Here is a 19,722-nt window from a genome sequence, read left to right as displayed (position 1 = left end):
TGCAGTACGAAGGGAGGGAAATCTTGTTTTTTAATAAGCAAAGAGTAATGAGTGACTAGTACTAATAAGTACCATTCAGTATAAAGACAAGGCCTATTTAAACTTTTTAAAAAAATTTATCGGCCCATTTCAGCTTCTTAGCAGCATATTAATGTTATTTACAAGGGAAAAAAAACTACATAAACAGCTATAGTTTTATATAGAGACCATACAAAGGAAGGCACAATATCTTAAATCATTTTTAATAAAATACAAAAATATACTTTTGGACACTCAAGATACATGATTAGTTTGGAAGGTTATTCAGTCTTGGAGCTTTAAAATTTTTTATCTTTCAGTGACTTTAATGTACAATATACTATCAAAATGGACTTGAAAATCTGGTTTTATTTGACAGTAATATTAATGATGCTGATATCTTCATAAGGTTTATCTGTTTTTGGATTGACTTTGACATTGGAAATTCTCTGAACAACTTCCATTCCTTTTGTTACTCGTCCAAATACTGTGTGCTTGTTGTCAAGCCAAGGCTGTTACCGGAGGAAAAAAGAAACATATACATTCTTAAATTTGGTAATCTAGATTTCCATATATAACATTAGGCATTTCAATAAGCAAATTTTAAATCTGGTAAAGGTATTTTAAATTCATTTCTGATTATCACAGGTCTCATCAAATAGAAAGCATTCACTTGTTTAAGAGAAAGATACATGACTCCCATTTTTAAATAATAATCTAAAATCTGAAAAAAACTAATGCAAAGTTCTTAGTTTGAAGACTACAGTGCCAGTTTGGGAGTTTTATGCTGCTAGTATATAGTATAAATAGTCTTGAAAATACAGAACTATATAAAACCTGTATATGGCAGCTTCCATCATATCTTTAGAAAATAAGAATACAATTTGTTACAAGCTTTCAAAAAAAATTAATATGACAATGTAGTTGTCAGATTATCACTTTTGACAAACCTATCTTCTGCCTCCTTTTTAAAGATAAAGAAATTGGAATAATAAGATCAAGTTACCTGGCAGATCCCAGAGGGACCTGGACGGTACTACAAGTCCTCTATTATAGCCAAACTGTAAATCTTACATCATAGGCCAAAATAAGTTTTCAACACTTTTAAGTGATTAATTCTAAAAAGTCTTCTAAAAATTGGTCACTTGAAAATTTATTAGAGCTGGTAAGATTTTTTCCTATGTAATATTTAGTCTTTTTCATTTCTCTTAATATTTTGTTGTCTTTACCAATTTGTCTATTCATTTAGAATATATTCTATCAAATCCACAAAAACATGCATATACGCATACACATACATAGCATTTAATGCCACTGCGCTTACCGTTGGCACCACTGTTACAAAGAATTGGGATCCATTAGTATTGGCACCTGCATTAGCCATACTGAGTGTATATGGTCTGTCATGTCTCAATGTTGAATGAAATTCATCTTCAAATTCTCCTCCCCATATGCTTTCACCTCCCATACCTGTTCCTGTTGGATCACCAGTCTGAATCATAAAACCCTACATTAGAAAAACGGATAAGCATGAGCACACAGTAGAATTAATTTCATGGTGCTATTTTTTTCCCTTAAGGCAATGCCTGTCAGACGTAAGTGATTTCTTAACCTACTTTTAAAAATTAAGTCACTGGACAGACTAGTAAAGAAGTTAAATAATGCCTCAGTTTATGAGTGGTATTCCCTTTTTCACCAACTCAATTTAGAGTCCCTTATTAAACCTATACCTATATTTATGGAAAATAATTTAAAATTTACAAAGTGCTTTCACGTATTGTATCTCAATCCTAACAACCCCTCTATAAGTTAGTAGCAGTGGTAGGAGTGTTACTTCCATTTTACATATAATGAAACTTGGGCTCAGAAAGGCCATGTGTGAAAGCCAAGATTTGGTTAAAGGTCTTCAGTCTGCAAAGTGACATGTCCTTTCTACTACACTGCTGCCTTAGCACAAAGCACTGTACTTGGTGATCAAATTACATGACACTTTTAAGGGCTGTTAATTTTTGGCAAAAATGAAAACTTCCTCTTAAGCTTCTTAAGAGATAGAAACCATAATTTTGCATTTTATCAGAAATGTATGCTAGTATGACATCTTATCTGAAATCTGAAAAATTTTCCCTTCCCAACAAACACTGAAACCAATCAGAATTAACAATGTTACAAAACACATCAACTGGGAGGGCAGCAATATGGCATAGTAGAAAAAATACTGGACTTCATAAATCAGAGTCTGGGTTAAAATCTTGACTTAGTTAGGTACTGCTTTCTGTAATGAGTAAAATTCTCAGCTTCAAGGAGGGAGCTGAACTAGATCTCTGAAATCCTTTCTGGCTTTAAGTCCTATGGTTAATCTATAAATTCATCTTCTTCCTTGATAAGCTCCAAAGAAGTATACAGAGAGAAATGAAAATCGTTTGTTGAAAAATACCTGGATGTTAGATTTTATTTATGCTTTATATGAAGTGAAAAAATTCTAGAAGTCTTACAGGTTTCCACATTTTCCACTCAGCAGAAATACATCTTCAGCATAGGTTCACAGATTTAGATTTTGAAGGAACCTTAGCAGCCATCTAGTCTGCATTTAGTAGTTTCTCATGTTATAGATAAGGAGCTGAAGAACCAAGAGGTTCAATGACTTATTGAAGGTAAATGAAGCTGGGATTCTAAGTTCAGTCATCTGATGCCAAAGCCAGTATTCTTTCCAGTGAGCTATAGTGTGAATGGAGTGAATGAGGTTAAGAAGCTGAATGGGGGTGGGGGAGCAAAGAATGGACTACATGTGATGGCAGATGAGGTTTCTTCTCTCTCCCATGGCCCCTTCTCCCCCAAACTATCATCTCAACATGACCCTTTCTGTTTGTTCCTGACTTTGCCTTTGCATTCCCCACCAGCCCTGAATACTGTCCTCAAACAATCTAACTCTGTACTTCAAAGTTTTGCTATCACTGCACCCCACACTAATGCAATCAGCGGTATTCTCCCGCTCTGTAGCAAACAGCACATCCTCAATCAATCAGTACCGGAGTCCATATGTGCTGTTGTCTATTTCTAATCTAGCTGACTCAGTTATGTGTCTTGTTTGTTCTATTCCAGTGAAAATACCTCAAAAGCAGCAGTCATTCCTTTTACCCCAAATCTTAAGAGAGAAGTTTATATTTTACCTTGATAATACGATGAAATGTATGCCCATTGTAATAACCATTTCTGCTGTGAACACAGAAGTTTTCCACTGTTTTAGGACACCTAAAAAGATATAAGCATACTGTAATTCTAAAATAATGAAAAAAATTCTTCCTAAATAAATCCGAATTCACTGATGCCTAAACAAAGTCTATGAATCCTATTTTTTTCCTGTTCCCAGATGATTTCAAAAGTAGCTCAGGCCTAAAGAACTGAAAGTAAAAATATTTTCTCACTCTTTTACCCCATTAGGTTAGGCTGTATGCTGGCTGAGGAGCTGCTTCCTATACTGACAAAATACAAAACATCCCCAGAAATGCAGTTTCGTAACATTCATTAGATGCTAACAGTATGTTCAGAAGAAGTCTTGAAAATGAGGCGGGGCCAGAATAATCCTTTTATAAATAGCCCAACTATACCATCTTTACATAGTCACGACATTCTAATTTCACAGTGGTGGCGTTTCTGTTAGATAAGTTGTAATCAAAATCAACTTCTGACATTTTTAAAAAATAAAAACAACCACAAGCAACATATTTAATTAATTCTATAAATGATATACCCGTATACTGGGTAACAGGTAAAGCTTTCTAAAGTGTATATAAATTGATTTTACAGCACATATAGCATCTTACATTTTACAGGACATATAGATGCATCTATTTAATATACTATATCTTATTTTGCAGTTCTTCCCTTATTTTCACAATAAGGTGTGAGTAGGTGAAGGAAAATTTTCCTCTGGGTTGTGGATTTCAGCTTTGTGGAGAATGAAGAAAGATTTCCTGGGAAGACTTAGTCACTTGGTGGCTTTTGAGAAACTGATCCAGGGCTGACTTTTACTGCCCTCTTTTTCTCACACAGGCTTGAACAAGATGTGCTTTTCTGCTTTCTTGACCTGTTATCTCTTCAGCAGTTACAGCTTCAACTTGTAACCTAGTGTGCAGTGTAACTCTCTGCACATGTGAGTCACGTATGAGACTCCTTCAAGGTTCTGCTCAGGGGCCAACATCGTAGTGGCACATTCCCTGACTTCTTCGAACCTCATCCCCTTCTCCTCCCCCACCCCATTAGTTCTTCCTTCCCCCCAAGGTGCCTGGGATACTTATCAATGTACACATTATCCCCGGAGTGGTGGGTAATCTCTCTAAAGTGGGAACAATATCATTATTTCCTTATGTGCTTTGCACATAACAGGCACTTAATATTTGTTGAATTGAATTAGCTCTTCCCCCTCTCACCTCTACCAGACCTGCAACATCAAGAGCCTGAGAAACTGCCAGAAAGACTGAAGTATGGTGAAACACAAAAGTAAAAACACACTGATCGGGCATCTTAAGTTCATTTGCCAGCTGCCTAAACAACTCGGAAAAAAAAACGGTCTGTAATTATCCGGGTGGTTTAAAATGAGAATTTCCCACATAGCAAGATGGTTATCTACCAGTTCAATGGTATATGCTAATATCACTAATAGAACTGCTTTGGCAATGTAGATTCAAATTTCTGAAAATATTAATATCTAATTAAATTGAATCAAAAGAATCATAAGTTTACATACAGGACCTTTAGAGATAAACTAGTCTAACCACATAAGGAATGATTTGGTGACCTGCTCAAAGTCACAACGAGCCCATATCCTATGACTCTTTCTACTACTTCTTCCTCTCATGTGAAGATATACTTTGTTTTACCTCTTCTAAGGCCTCAATGATTAAGTTCAGAATTCTGGCTCGATACGAACAGCAAAAAATTTGCATAAAAATTTGTAGCTTGACAGGTATTAGAACAAAAAGAATATAACATAATAAAGCTTTTTTTTTTTTTACCATATAAAAGAATCAATGTTTTTCAACTGAAACCCTCAAGCATTCTGCAGAAATTATTGCTTTCTTTTTATTTGTAAATATATAAATAACTCGACCTCTTTTTAAAACTTAAGAGTAAATAAATAGTAAGTGACATGGCTAATCTATGGAATTCAGAGAAAGAAAAATCCTCATCTTTCCCTTATGGATCTATTCTTTTTTTTTTTTTTTTTCAAGGGAAAAGATAAAGTTTATTAAGAGTTAGCCACATAGGCCTGCCCCCAAGACATCCCACCCCTTGCGACGCCTGTAAGGAAAGCGGGCCAGACCAATCTGAGCTAGATTGGATCTGACCCTTATGGATCTATTCTAAGACTAAAATTAGTTACGTGAGAAAGCTGTAAAATCTTGGGAGGCAAATATATAAATCAAAAAATATTTTTAAATGTCTCCATTTACTGAATGGTTTATTCTGTCATCCTTACTGCTTCCTCAAATATTCAGCTAACCTGGAACAGCAGCTCTATCCTCCACTATTGTTGAAGACACAAGGGCAGCAGAGCATCCTGCCCTTAATTACCAAAGGGCCTGGCATATAATAGGCACTTAAAAAATAATTATTGACTTGACCTACTCTGATCATCAAGGAACTAATATTTTATCTAAACATTTTTGACCCTATTTATATTGTCAGTTTCTACCACTTGTCATTTAAAATTATGCCTCTCTTTATCTGTCTTACATTGCTTCTTAGAAGCTGCAAGCTCTAGTATTCTGCGATTTAGTTAAGTCTCTGTCTATCCTCCCCATTCATTCCCTTTGTGAGTTTATACATGTAAATCATTTTCCCAAATTAAGGACATGCTTTTTTTTGGGGGGGGGGGAAGGGGAGTTAGGGAAGAATCTAAAATGAGATGAAAAGTCATTAACATTATAACACATTTATATCATGGTTTAAGTTTTGCAAAATGCTATTCTCCCAACAAATGAGACAGATAGTATATTATTATCATCCCCATTTTGCAGACGAAGAAATTGAGGCTGTGAAAGGTCAAGTGATTTGCCTAGGATCACATGGCTAGTATGAGACAAAATCTGAACCCGGGTACAGACTCTTAAGTCCTGCACTATCCACTATACTGCTCTGCCTCTTTGATTATTCTCTTTTTCATTTTATTCTTTTGGATTCGGGAAAAAAGACAATGATATCTAGATATGGAACTAAACCTTCTAAAAACTTGAACTTAATGCCCCTAAATTTCTTCAAAGGGATTTTCTTCATTCATTACTTATGCTAACCATTGGCCCCAATGACATCATCCTCACTAATAACTGTTCTGACTCTTAAGATCTAGAACTCAGAATGTACCAAGAACCTTTTCCTTTCTTCCACTTTTACCATCTTGTCACTGCTAGAGCCTGATCCTCACCCTCACTTTAATCCTTTGGTCTTTGTTCAATCTATTGGTTCTGCCTTACTTTCTCTGCATTCCCCACAAGCCTGAAAGTCATGTTTCAGTAACAGTCTCATTAGAATGCAAGAAGTCCCTAGATGCCAACCACCTGCAAACTGGATCATCTCCTCCCTGTCCTTTTTCTGCTCCTGTGCCCCTGCTGCCAATACATCCTGCCCATCATCATGGAAAAAGCATTTGCCTGGGACATACGGAGACTCGAGTCCTAGTCCTATTCCTGGGTCAGACAGGGGATAGCCAGGAAATAAGGTAATTTTACTACTTGGAGTGTCACTTGGTAACCTCATCTATACAAGTATATTGGGGTAAGTGATCTTTAAAGTCGTTTCATGGGTCTGCTTCTTCTATTTGTACTCTCCCACTATGCTTTCCACATGGATTCTATGCTTCAGCCAATGTGCTCATTTTTCTCCCCAAACACACTATACCCTTCTGCTACCTAGAAATCTTTCTGCCACCATTCCTGTTAAATCTCACTTGTCTCAAAGCTGGTTGAAATGGCATCTTTTCCATGACTCCCCGCTCCAGACCCAGAAAGCCAACAGCCCCTCATCTTAACTTCTATAACCCTTTGATTCCAATATTTTAATGCTGCTAATTGCATTATGCCTTGTATTATTATTTTCATGTCTCCAGGAAGAATGGAGCTGTATCTTAACCTTTTTATTCCCTAAAGCACCCTGGACAAATGCCTTGTACAAGGCAGCAATAATATCTACTTGATCAATTACTCGTTTTACTTCCATGTGCCACCTCGCTCTGCGTTCTGCACATGGTGCTTACTGAATGACCAGTCATTATTCTGCATGCTTCCTCTCCTCTTCCTTAATAACTACCACAATTTTCATGAAACAAACCCAGCATTATCAAGTCTTCTTATCAATAAGGCACAAAACTTGTCAAGTTCTTTACATGATCATGAAGGTAATTCAGACAGAACAACAACTCGATTGGAATCATCTTCTACTGTAACAAATACCAGCAGAATGAGTATTTTTTTAAAATAATGTTCCCAAAGCTCTGGATGACAGCATGTTTCTTTCAAATAACCTCAGATATGCCGCCTAACAGAATCTGCATATTTACATTAACTAATGCCCTTAAAAGTTTATCTACAATGAAAAATATTAATACATACTCAACAGGAAAAAGCTTGATGTGAATGTCTCCCATACTTGTATGGATAATGGCACTATCAGAAACTCGTTTGGGTCCTTCAGCTTGCGTGGCTGCCATCACCTCTTCTTTGGATGGTTTCTCATTAAACACGTCTCGGTCAGAATCTGCACTTTTTGTATCTTCTGGTTCTCGTTTGGTGAACTGAAGAAAAATAACTTTTCTGTTAGCTTTATATTTTCATACCAATGGTAGTTTAATTTCACCAGCCCAATCTAAACAAAAAAAAAAAACAAAACCCCAAAGACTTTCAATTTTATAATAAAGAATATAAACAAAACACATATTAAATGTGTCTTCTTTTTGTTAATCAAAATACATAATTCTAAGAAAGTAACCAAAAATAACTTTTTAAAAACCTTTCTACATCAACATACTAAGGAAATAATTACCATAATGTAAAAAAAGGAAAGGTTCTAAATGGGATTTAGTTCTATGGAGAGAAATTTCCTCTTCACCTGCTTCATGTGGGCATTACTGCAATACTGTAGAGTTCATACTGTAAAGCAGTTGTGACAAACTCAAAAAGAAATAGGGGGTCCATGAACCAGACAAGGATCCCTGTGGGCAATATACTGACTTAGTAAAACACATTAACATTAGGTCTATATTATTTTGTTAAATATTTCCCAATTACATTTTAATCTGGTTCAAGCTGGGGAGTTATTAGGGAGTATTGTGGGCTCTAGACAGCCCACGTGTTTAATACTTGTCTTGGAGAGCTCTGCCTGGTTTGGATAAACCACGGGGCAGCCACAGAGGGTCCAAATTTGGGCAGTCTCTTAGTCCCATGTGTTTCTTTTTCCTTTGTGGAAAACTAAATGATAAAGGAACTCCAAACCATGGAAGTTTCTGTTGGCCCACAGCAAGTGACTGACCAGTAGAACCGGGAGAATATGAAGGGAATGTTGCTTTATGGTAAGTGAATTCTGCTTGCCCTACATCCATCCTGTCTATTTGTTCTTTTTTTTTTTTTTTTTGGTCATCCTTTGCCTAGCCAAGTATTTAGAGTGAAGTGGTAAAGGTTAGCTAACAATCCTGAACCAGTTTGTGACACTATATAAGCTAAATATACATTGAATTCAACAGACTTCCACAGGTATTTTTTTGCTCTTTGACCAAAGACTTTTATATTCTGTACTTCTACCCTCAATAAATCTTTAAAATCCAGATGGACAACAAAAGTGCTCACAGGTACCTAAGGAAAGCCTTCGGTACATTAGATCGATCTTCACTGAAGAATCCATGAAAGAACATGATCAAGACTGAAAAAGGATGAGAGGGCATAGAAAGGTTGCTCCCTCTTTATTAATGGAAGGAGTATCTGTATCAATGAAGTAATAGCTTCACTTATTTTAATTAAAAACAACAGTAACAATGACTAATGAGCCCCGAAACTAATTCAGGTAACAAATATTAGATAGTCCTACAAAGCAAAGAGACAGTAGTTAAGGGTATCATCAATTTGGAATACCAATTCATTTGTAATCCATTACACAGGCAGACATAAGACTGATGACAAAACAATTAAAAGCAGTGGTGCCAACTGAACTGATGATACAGTCATGAAATGGCACAGATTCAAAACTAAACTGTCAGATCAAGGGAATAATGTCAACATAGTTTATCTAGATTTTAGCTAAGTATTTGGCAAAATTGCTCATGTTATCCTTATGGACAAAATGAAGAAAAATGGGCTAGATACTGGGACAGTTAAATGAACTCAGAACCAGCAGAATAACTGGATTCGAAGAAGTTATTAAATTAATGATTCAGAGTAAACTTGAAAGGAATTGCCTAGCAGAATGTCCCAGGGTTTAGTGTTATTCTATTTAACATTTTAACAATTTCTTTGATAAAAACATAGATGGAAAGCTTATCAAATTTTCATGATACAAAGCTGGCAAGGTTAGAGTCAAGATTCTAAAAGATCTTGACTGGTCTGGGCCCAATCTAAGAAGAGGAAATTTAAGTAAGATAAAGTTTAGATTTGAAAAGTAAGTTTTACAGGTGTAGAGATGGGGCAAAGGCATGACTAGACAACCATTTATTTGAATGTGATTTGGAAGTTTTAGTGGACTACAAGTTCAATGAGAGCCAATGTGACATTAGGCTGCATAAGGAGACATAGTGTACAGAAGGCAGGAGGTGATAATCCCAATGTACCTTCGTTCTAGTCAAAGTACTGGGACCAGTTCTGGGCACCACATTTTAGGAAGGACATTGGTAAAATGGGCAGTGTCCAGAAGACGGCAATCAGAACAATAAAGTACCTTAAAATCATGTCGTATGAGGATCATCTGAAGGAGCTAGGAATGTTTAGTTTGGAGAAGAAGCTGTGATGTAAAACAGAGATCAGACTTGTTTTGCTGGTCACTGGGGCCAGGACTAATATCCAAAGGTACAAGTTGCAGAATGCATATTTCAAGTTTCATGGATTAATTTCCTTGCTCTAAGGAAAATTTTCCTAACAATTAAGGGTTAACTGAAAGTGGAATGGGATGCCTTAGGAGGCATGGGGGTTCCCCCGTCACTATATGTCTTTAAGGAAAGGCTGGGTAAGCACTTGTTGGGTAGTTTACAGGGAAGATTCTTGTACAGGTGTGAATCAGACTATACTTCTTGTGGCCCTTCCAACCCCAAGATGGGTCTGTCTCTCAATAGTACCACATACCATATAAAACCTATTCTTTTTGAAAGATGTACAAATTATTGTTGGGTCAGCTTGGATATTCTGAAGAACAGGGTTTTCAGATGCTTTCATCTCTATAGTAGTTGCAGAAAGATGCTTCTTGGCTACCCCTTGGAATAAAGCCAATTGCATCACCCTAATATTTTCTTGCTTGCCAAGTATACGCACACACCTGTAAGATATAAAAATACATTATTATTTCGAAGTAAAAGTTACCTTTAAGGGATGTAAGAACTTATATGGGCAAAAACATCTTAGTAATTATTCTTTATCATAGAAAATGATGAAAGGTAAGATTACTGTTCTCTGTCTCTCACACTCTCCTAAATCCCTAAATTTTATCCTTTTTCAAAGTCCTAGGTACTGTCACTTCCTGTTTTATAAAAAGTTCTGACTTTCAGTTGGGTAGTTTTTAATCTACTTTCATTCTAACTTCCCTGTAGCCCTCTAGGGTTTTTGCATTGCCAAGAACTGCAGTATAAACTACTTTATATGCAGGAATGTATAGAGTAGGATTTTTTTCCATAAGACATACTTTTCATTCAGTTGACAGTATCTGATTGTGGCTATTCTGCACTAAGAAGTAGTTGACTATTTGCACAAAAGGCTTCTTGTGGTTTCAAGCATTTTAACTTCTAACTTTATTTCTAGCAGGCCATAATGCTGACTTCTGTGGTTAAGATTTTTGGCAACATATTACATGAAAAGTTTATTTACAGCCTAATTTAAATCAATAAGCCAAAGACAGACTGAAGCTTGTTTTTAAAAGAAAAACAAAAAATAAAAAAGCCAAAGTCTAAAATATTAAGCATGTCTTCTTACCATTGCTTCTTACACATGTGGATGGAAAATTTTTACATGAGATTATACACAACCGAAATACCAGAAAGGGAAGTCATAACATTTGGTTAAGTTCAGGCATTTGGTCCCAGTCCACTTGGTCTTTGTGCAAGCAAAACTCCTATTGTTTTCCCTGAGTAAGAATAGCATAAACGGACCCCCTTCATGTCAAACCACTTTAAGTACCTAAAAAGGAAACATAATTTAAATTGAGCCTTACCGGTTTGTTTCTACATTTATGACTTTAATGCCCAGCATTGTTCCATAGAGCACAAAGTGTCCGGTTTCATCAAAAATGATGTTAACTAGCCTTACTGCATCCACCTTCTCCAGCTCCCGCTCCACAGCCATCCTCCGTCCGAACTCCATGTCTGGTAGCTGTTGTCTCATCTGCTGCAGCTCAGTAAACATCTACGAAACAAAATAACCATTTTTTAAGGGAGAGCAATAAACAAAGAAGTCTTTACTGCTTGTAGCAGAGTCCTGGAAGTTTACTTTTTAGGAGTCTTTTCAAGAGTTGTTTGGTTTTTTTTTTTAAAGCATAACCTGAGCTTATAGGGTAAACATAAGCTGTGGTAGGTTCAATGTAAAAAGAATTATAATTGACCAGTTTACAGATGAGCACCCTGAAGCACAGCAGCTTAAATGACCTACTTAAGGTGACTCAAGACACACAGCTTGCCATGACAAAGGGCAGTACTGGACTTGGCATCAACAGAGAGGAACAGGTTAAATTCTGCTTCTGGCCCTAGCTGTATGATTGAGAAAGTTACTTAACTTCTCTGCCCCTGTTTCCTCATCTGCAATATGGATGGATTAAAGGTTCAATTACTTATTTACAGGTTCACTGTTATCTATTGATATATTCTTTCAGACAAATTAAAGTACTTTATAAGCCTTCATGTGCTACATTAATATTAGCTATTATTATCACAGTTAGTAGTACAAGTTGAGTTATTTCAGTTTCAGACCCCAATCCACTGCTCTATTCACTAAAATAAGACCTAAACAATTTCTTATGAATGTGGTTTGGTTATGTATATATTTTCTTTTGATAGGTTTTTAACCAGGAGAAATATCAGTAGTAGTAGTTACATCTAAACTACTGCTTCTTAAATCCTTTAGTTTGGGTTGGCAGATAAAGATGGATATCCTGGAACTACCCTTTGCTGGCTTCCCAAAGGACACTACAGTCTCTGCTCACTCTACTACCCTTTGGCTAATCAGTGCATCACTGGACAGTCTACTGTCAAAAAGCCAAGTTCCATAATAACTTTTTATTGCAGTTGGAAAAATTATGCAGTGCATATGGAGTCTCCTTGGTGCAGACTAGCATGGGACTTTGTCTCACTGATACATGAATTATTTTAAAATTGGGTATCAAAAAATCTTAAAAGCTCTTTCCTCATGTCCTCACCCTGCCCTATTCTGGAAGCTGCTTCTGGAAGTAGGAAAGGTAGCAAAAAATAGAATTTCCCAAAGCTGAAATGAATGAAGTATGTGTATTAGCTGGGAGTAAGACTGAGGACTTGGAGTATCTTATAAAATCCAACCAACCAGCCCTGATGTCTAAGAGTATAGCTAGTGTCTGTGACCTAGGAAGAGGAGGGAAAATGGCACTTGAAACCTTAGTACATATTTTATCATTTTGTCAGGGTGATCCAGAATAATCTGTCTCTGCTCCATTACAGCCTCAGGTCAGGGCTAGTTTGTATAAACAACTGTGGCACACACTGAACACTGGAGAGTTGGAGAAGTCTTAGTTTCTTGCTTCCAGGCCTGGAGCTAACCATTTGGTCCCACAAAAGCCTCCATCAATGCTTATCCACCCTACAATTAGCAAAGGATATATCTACTATTAAGTGCTTTTCTCCAGGCTTCAAACTTTACATTGTAAATGTAGTATATTTATATATTACAAATTCTGTAATCCCCAATTTAAGTTATACTTTCCCCCCAAATCTGCGCATCTTACCTATACTTCTTTTCAAAACAGATCTATTTTTTTTCTTTCATAGCACTTCATGATATACAAAAGGCTTTGTATACATTATTCCACTTGATTCTTCAAACAACCCTACTATTATGCCCATTTTACGGTGAGGCTCAAGGAATTCAAGTAGTTTGCCCAGATTATTCATGTAGCCAGTGCACAACTAAGGCAACATTCGAAGCCAGAGTTTCTTGACTCCGCATCCATGATTCTTTCCACTACACCATACAAACTTTATTTAAACTTTCACTTTTTTTTCCTATTACAAACAGAGCCTCTGAGAATAGTTATCTTATTTAGATAACCCACAAATGCTGCAAGTCATCAGGAAATCACTAAGGAGCAAAGGTAGGAAGGCACAGTGGGGGTCTGTAAGTCCTAGGCTTGAATCCCACCCTCTGGAATCTATAAGCTGTATGAACTCAGGATCAGATATGGAGCACTGGAAATATGGGCAAGCCCACTAACTGCTCTAGGTCTCAGTTTCCTCATCTTTGAAATAGGGATAACAGCACTTATATAATATGTAGGTCACAGAGTTGATGTGAGGATGAAATATGACAGATTATTTAGAAACTTTAAATTGCTCTATGTCAACCGTCATTCAGATATGTTAGTGGTATTGTCAGATTTCAAGTAATAACTAGCTAGCTTTAGTTCTTGACAGTTAAAGAAACAGCAAAAGGGGAGATTTTTTCCTTTAACAAGTGTGGAAAGTTACTTTGGGGAGAAAAAAATAACAAGAAGTTTATGCATTTCATTTTGGTATTTTCTGTCTGTCCATAGATGACTTTGGTAGGACACTAACACCAGAAACCACATTCTCTATCTGTTACCATTTGCAACCAGAATGAATCTCAATGTTTTTGATAAGACCCCATGATGGATATAATAAGCACAATTATCCCCACAACTGCATTGAAGGCATTGCTATATTATAAACTAATACTGTAAGAATATCCTCAAACATTTTAAGGACCCAAGAGTTTACAGCACAGAAGTAAGGGTTTTTTTAAACTTTGTACTGAGAAAACCTTTTTCTTCTCCAGCTAATACGAAAACAGTGCTTCACTACATGCTACTCCCACTCCCAACTGGGGGCAATCACTTTCACCAGGAATTTGCAGCAAAGGCGTGGATCTGCAGTTATGGGGCGGTGGTTGTCCTGTAAGTGCTTGTGGAGTGAGCACATTAGAAGGGGTATTTAGATTTGGAGGTGGAATAACTTGGTTCCAACTCTTGGTTCTTTCTGTAACCAGCTATGTGACTCAAGCAAATCAGTCAGCTGTTTATTCTACGGGATGAGTTTTCTTATTTACAAAATGAGGCCACTGGATTAAATGGTGCTCTAACTCTAAAAGTTCTGAATGGATTTGAAAAACTCTGATTTTAATTATAGAAACAGCAGCTAGGTGGTTCAGTGGATAGAGCACTAGGTTTGGAGTCAAGACCTGAATTCAAATCCAGCCTTACTAGTTGTGTGACCCTAGGCAAATCACTTAACCATGTTTTCCTCAGTTTCCTCATCTGTGAAATGAGCTGAAGAAGGAAATGGCAAACCACTACAGTATCTCTGCCCAAAAACCCCCAAATGGGGTCATGAAGAGTCAGAAATTTATCTCACTTGGAAACACATCTCTGCTCCTGTGTGACCTTCAATGAGCAAGTCACTTAACCTTTATTAGCCTCGGTTTCCTCATTTTTTAAATAAGAGGAGTCACCAATAACATTTTTTAGGCCATAATCTTATGATTCTGAAAAGGTAAAATTACAGATCTGTTACTCTAGAATAGATTGTTCTAGCAAAGCTAGCTGAGTTAATTTCTATAAAACCAATCCTGCTTTTTCAATTTCTATTAGAAAATCAGAGATATAGTTCCATAACAACAACAATCTTCTAATGGAATATATTAAAAACTCCTTACAAGTAGTTTACTAAGAAGTATAATCCCAAAGATGCTAGTAGGGATAGTAGTTTTTTTTTTTTTTTTTCAATTTGACCTAATTTTTCCCAGGGGGGAAGGCAGGGCAATTGGGGTTAAGTGACTTGCCCAAGGTCACACAGCTAGTGAGTGTGTCAAGTGTCCGAGGCCAGATTTGAACTCAGGTATTCCTGACTCCAGTGCCACTGCTCTACTCACTGCACCACCTAGCTGCCCCTAGGGATAGCAGTTTTTTAATGTAACTGAATCACTGCCAGACACATTTATCAACTGTAAAGTCAAACTGAAATTAAAGGGACTTACGCTTAGTGATTCATCAAAGACTCTCATGAGTTTCCCAGTCAAAAACCTGAAAATCCTAACTTTTCTATCCGAACCAATAGTAGCTATCTTCTTTCCATCAGGAGAGAAACACATGCTAGTAGGATAGGCCTTACATTTTGCAAATTCATATAAGTCTGTATCAGTTTTATACTCCCAGTTCACATTTTTTGGGAATTTGTATTCATGGGGAGGTCCAGTCCAATATTCAATCATTCCAGATTTATCAGAAGACACTACGGCTTTGTAAACTGGATTTAGCCGTATCTGAGTAAGGGGTGATGTATGGAGCTTGTCAAAAATATGAAGTGGTTTATTATCTCCTCGACCATCATAGATGAATATTTTTCCTGTGCTCTTCTCAGAAGCAGCAACAGAAGATATGGCATCCCCAGGGCAATAAATCCATTCACACTGTCCAGGAAAATAGCTGAAAAGGGAGAGAATTAGGAATCAGGAAATATAATTAGTGAACACCAAAAATAACTACTACCTCAACAACTGCCATGAACCACTGACTCACTCAGTTTGGTCTCGCCTTAGAAGGAGCAAAGAATGATGTTTCAAGATCTTGGACTAAATTGGGGAATACACTGGTGTTGTGTCATATAAAATATGGAAAAAAACACAAACCTGAAACGTGCGGTAATCTCATACACCAAAAAGAAAGAGCACTAAAATATCTCTTACAGCATTCTCTTCCTAACCCCATGAAGGGGCTGCAATGACAGCAGTGGGTATTGGGGTTCCAAAAACCAGACCCAGCTGCTCAGAGGGATGGTTATATGGAGGAACTATTGCTGCCTAAGACTAGAAGGCTCTTACCAGATAATTCCCCCCAGGTCAGATACTACTTGCCTCATACAGCCTGGAGTTAATAGTTTCTACTACCATATGACCTTCCTGGGATGCCATCTCTACCAATTTTTCTAACTTCTGACCTGATTAACTGGTAGTTACAGAGAGGTTAACTATAACGTAGTTTGGGAGGGAGGACACCAGCAGTTGGAAAACTGGGAAAGGTTTTATGTATATCAGGATGGAGGTAGAGGAATGCATTGCAGGCATGGGAGATGGAACATTATGTTTATGTGAGAAACAGAAGGCAAATCTGATTAATCACAGAGTGCTGGAGGAGTCATATCCAACGAGGACAGAAAGAGGCCAAGCTATAAAAGGCTTTGAAAGCTACATAAGGGAGTTCTTATTTTATCCTTGATGAAGTAGGAAGCCACCAGAGTTGATTAAGCAGTCATAGGGTCAGATCTATGTTTAAGAAAAATTAGTTTAGCAGCAGGGATGGACTAGAGCAGAGGACAGATTTAAGGCATGAAGACCAATTAGGAGGCTATTGCAATAAGGGCCTCGTAGCTATGTGAATAGAGGGAAGGGGTTGGACGGCAGAGATGTTGCCAAGACTTGGCAACTGACTGGCTATATGGGGTGAGGACTACAGAGGAATTAAAGATAATGTCAACGTTATGAATCTGGATGGTGGTGCCTTCAACGGAAATAGGAAGTGTGGAAGGGAGGGTTTATGGGAAAAGAAAATGAGTTCAGTTTTGGATATGTCAAGTTCAGGATGTCTCAAGGACATCCAGTTTAAAATGTCCAATAGGCAACTGGTTATACAGGACTGAAGCTGAAGGGAGAGACTGGGACTAGATATACATGTGTACGTGTGTGTACATGGGTGTGTGTGTGTGTGTGTGTGTGTGTGTGTGTAGAGAGATATGTATGTGTGTAGATACAGATACAGATATATAGATTTGCGAATCATCTGCATAGAGATGATAGTTAAACCTATGACAGCTGATGGCAGTTACTGAGAAACTGTAGAGTGGGGAAGAAAAGAAGGCCCAGGATAAAACTGTAGGGAACACCCAAAATAAGAGACATGATGTATATGACGAGCCAGTAAAGACACTGACAAAGGGTATGTAGTCAAATTGGGTAAGAATCAAATCAGAAGAAAGTATCGTCTAGAAAACTTGGGGAGGAGAATGATGGTTAACCTCTTCATTTTATAGATGAAAAAAGACAGCAGAGAAGGTAAATGATAGCAGAGCTAGGTCCTTGCCATCTCTCCTCGCATTCTCAAATCTCTCTACCCTCTTCCCAGTCTCAAGCCTCTTGTGACCCTCTTCTCCTTGTCCCATGCCCTCTGGAGTCCTAGTCTGTCACTACTCCTCTTCAGCCTTAATCTCTTGCTCTCCCATACTTACACTCAGACATAAGGCTTTCTGGGGAAGGGCCCTCATTTATATTCGCCTTCCTCATTACTATCTGCTCATTCTTTCCTATCCCAGAATATCCTGAGCAAGAAGGGAGGAGGAGTCAGCTCCTTGCTGGTCATACCAAGAAGGCAATTAGATAATGACCTTGCACTCAGCAGCAAAATTCTTCTAAGGTTTACCCCATTTGCCTATTATTAAGCTATCCATATCCTCGTTGCTTTTCTTAAACACCCTGCAGGTCTCTCTCCCTCCACTCAAATATCTTTCTATCTACTTTAACCCTGGCACTGATGGGGTTTAGACTGTGGGAACCCCCTGGAACCCCACCCTGAATCTTCCCACTTGATCTGGCTTTTCATGCCCAAATAGCCTAGCCTAGCGTTCCATTGTCTGGTTACTTCTGGGTTGTCTTCTGGATGCTTCCCACCCTTGATTGCAGCAAAATATCTATACCCAAGTCTGTTACCCTAACCCTCTATTGTCTATCATTTCCAGGTAGTCTTCAGCTATTTCCCACCCTGGAGTCTGACCTCACTCCAGTCACCCCAGTGTGCCCTAATCCCCTCCTCTCATCACCCCAGACTACTTGACCACGCAAGATGCCTCCCACAGTCTTTCTGTACATAAGCTCCATCCTGCCTCCATGAAGGCGCTCAGATTCAATCTAGCTCAGCTCAGATTAATTTGGCCCGCTGGCATTAGCATCACAAATGCTCAGGCTCCCTAACAGTCTACCCAATATAGTGAATCTTTAATACTTTGTTTTTCTTTGGCTGAGAAGGCTTGAGTTGAATTCATGAGCAGGACCCGTCATGTTAGTATTTTGGGGTCTCAAGCATGCCTCAACCCCAAACCTCAACAGCACTTATACTTGGGAACTACCAAATTCAAATCCTCTCAAACACCTCAGCCTCCTATTTCATCAACTTCCTCAACTCCAATGAAAGGAGGAAAAGCAAGAGAATAAGTGCATATCTATCTTTCTATCTCTTACTACATGCCAGGCACTGTGCTAAATAAGGGAATGTATGTGTGGGGGGGACACACACACCAGGCACTGTGCTAACTGCTTTATAAATATTATCTCATCTGGTCTTCACAGCCCTATGAGGTAGGTACTTTGTTCTTCTCATGACCTCGATCTCTACTTTAATTCTGCCATCTTTAGGGGTCATTACACTACAGACTTCATCATCAATCGGAGCTGTTTCCACAACCTTGAACTTTGCAATTCTCTTCTCCCAGCCTCCTCTTCTAAACCTATTGTCTATCCTCTCCTTAACTATCAGCCATTCTTTCCTTTCCTGCCCTCTCAAGCTACTTACTCTGGCCTCATTTTCCCCCTCCAGCCTTGGGCTTATATTTGAACAATCCAACAGTGCACTGTCCTTGGCTTCTGAATCTCTTCCCATATTGATATTTGAAACATGCCAACTCTGAACCCTGAGTCAGAGAAAATAAACACTCCCAGAAATTGGGATTACTAAAAACACAGGATTTGGAATGCAAATACACAGAAATGACAATCTGGAAGAAGAAAAAATAATAATGCCATTAAGAGAAAGCATGATCTCCGTAATGACATTTTGTCTTAAACACAAGATGGACAGAGACAATTTAAGGATTACAGACCTTCCAAGAAAAATGTGAAAAATGTGACAAGTCAAAAAAACTTAAATACCCTAATGCCAAAAAAAAAAATGCAAGAAAAATGCCTAGACCTTCTGAACACAGAAAACAAAGTGACAACTGAAAGAATCCACAGATTACCTCCAAAAAAATCCTAAGTTACAAACTCCAAGACACATAGTGGTTAAATTTAATGATTCCAATGATAAATTCCACAAGTGATAAGGGAAAAGACCTTCAAATACAGCCAGATCTTGATCAGAGCAAATAATAAATCCCCTGACACGTGTATTTGAATCCACACTACCCAAAGTTATAATTATGTAAAATATTGTAACTGGTACCAGCCCAATTGAAATATGAGGAGATCAATCAGTAGGAAAAGAGTTAGATTCAAGTAGATTAAA

The 19,722-nt window shown here is 37.7% G+C and overlaps 1 protein-coding gene across 2 annotated transcripts in view; it reads right to left on the bottom strand.

Moving 5' to 3' along the window:
- Nucleotides 1-221: 221 nt before the first annotated feature.
- Nucleotides 222-19,722, bottom strand: part of PPWD1 (peptidylprolyl isomerase domain and WD repeat containing 1) — a 28,622-nt gene continuing 9,121 nt past the window's right edge. For both annotated transcript variants that reach the window (XM_036740975.1, XM_036740976.1), the window contains 7 exons: nucleotides 15,432-15,879; nucleotides 11,413-11,603; nucleotides 10,335-10,524; nucleotides 7,623-7,804; nucleotides 3,186-3,267; nucleotides 1,343-1,525; nucleotides 222-530 (listed from right to left, as the gene is read on the bottom strand). In XM_036740975.1, coding sequence (XP_036596870.1) covers nucleotides 387-530; nucleotides 1,343-1,525; nucleotides 3,186-3,267; nucleotides 7,623-7,804; nucleotides 10,335-10,524; nucleotides 11,413-11,603; nucleotides 15,432-15,879 — 1,420 coding nt within the window. In that variant the 3' untranslated portion in view covers nucleotides 222-386. The remainder of the gene's footprint in view (nucleotides 531-1,342; nucleotides 1,526-3,185; nucleotides 3,268-7,622; nucleotides 7,805-10,334; nucleotides 10,525-11,412; nucleotides 11,604-15,431; nucleotides 15,880-19,722) is intronic.

Source organism: Trichosurus vulpecula, chromosome 1, assembly GCF_011100635.1.
Source record: "Trichosurus vulpecula isolate mTriVul1 chromosome 1, mTriVul1.pri, whole genome shotgun sequence".
Taxonomy (NCBI): domain Eukaryota; kingdom Metazoa; phylum Chordata; class Mammalia; order Diprotodontia; family Phalangeridae; genus Trichosurus; species Trichosurus vulpecula.
Note: the sequence above shows the minus strand (reverse complement) of the source record. Positions and strands in the feature narration are given on the sequence as shown.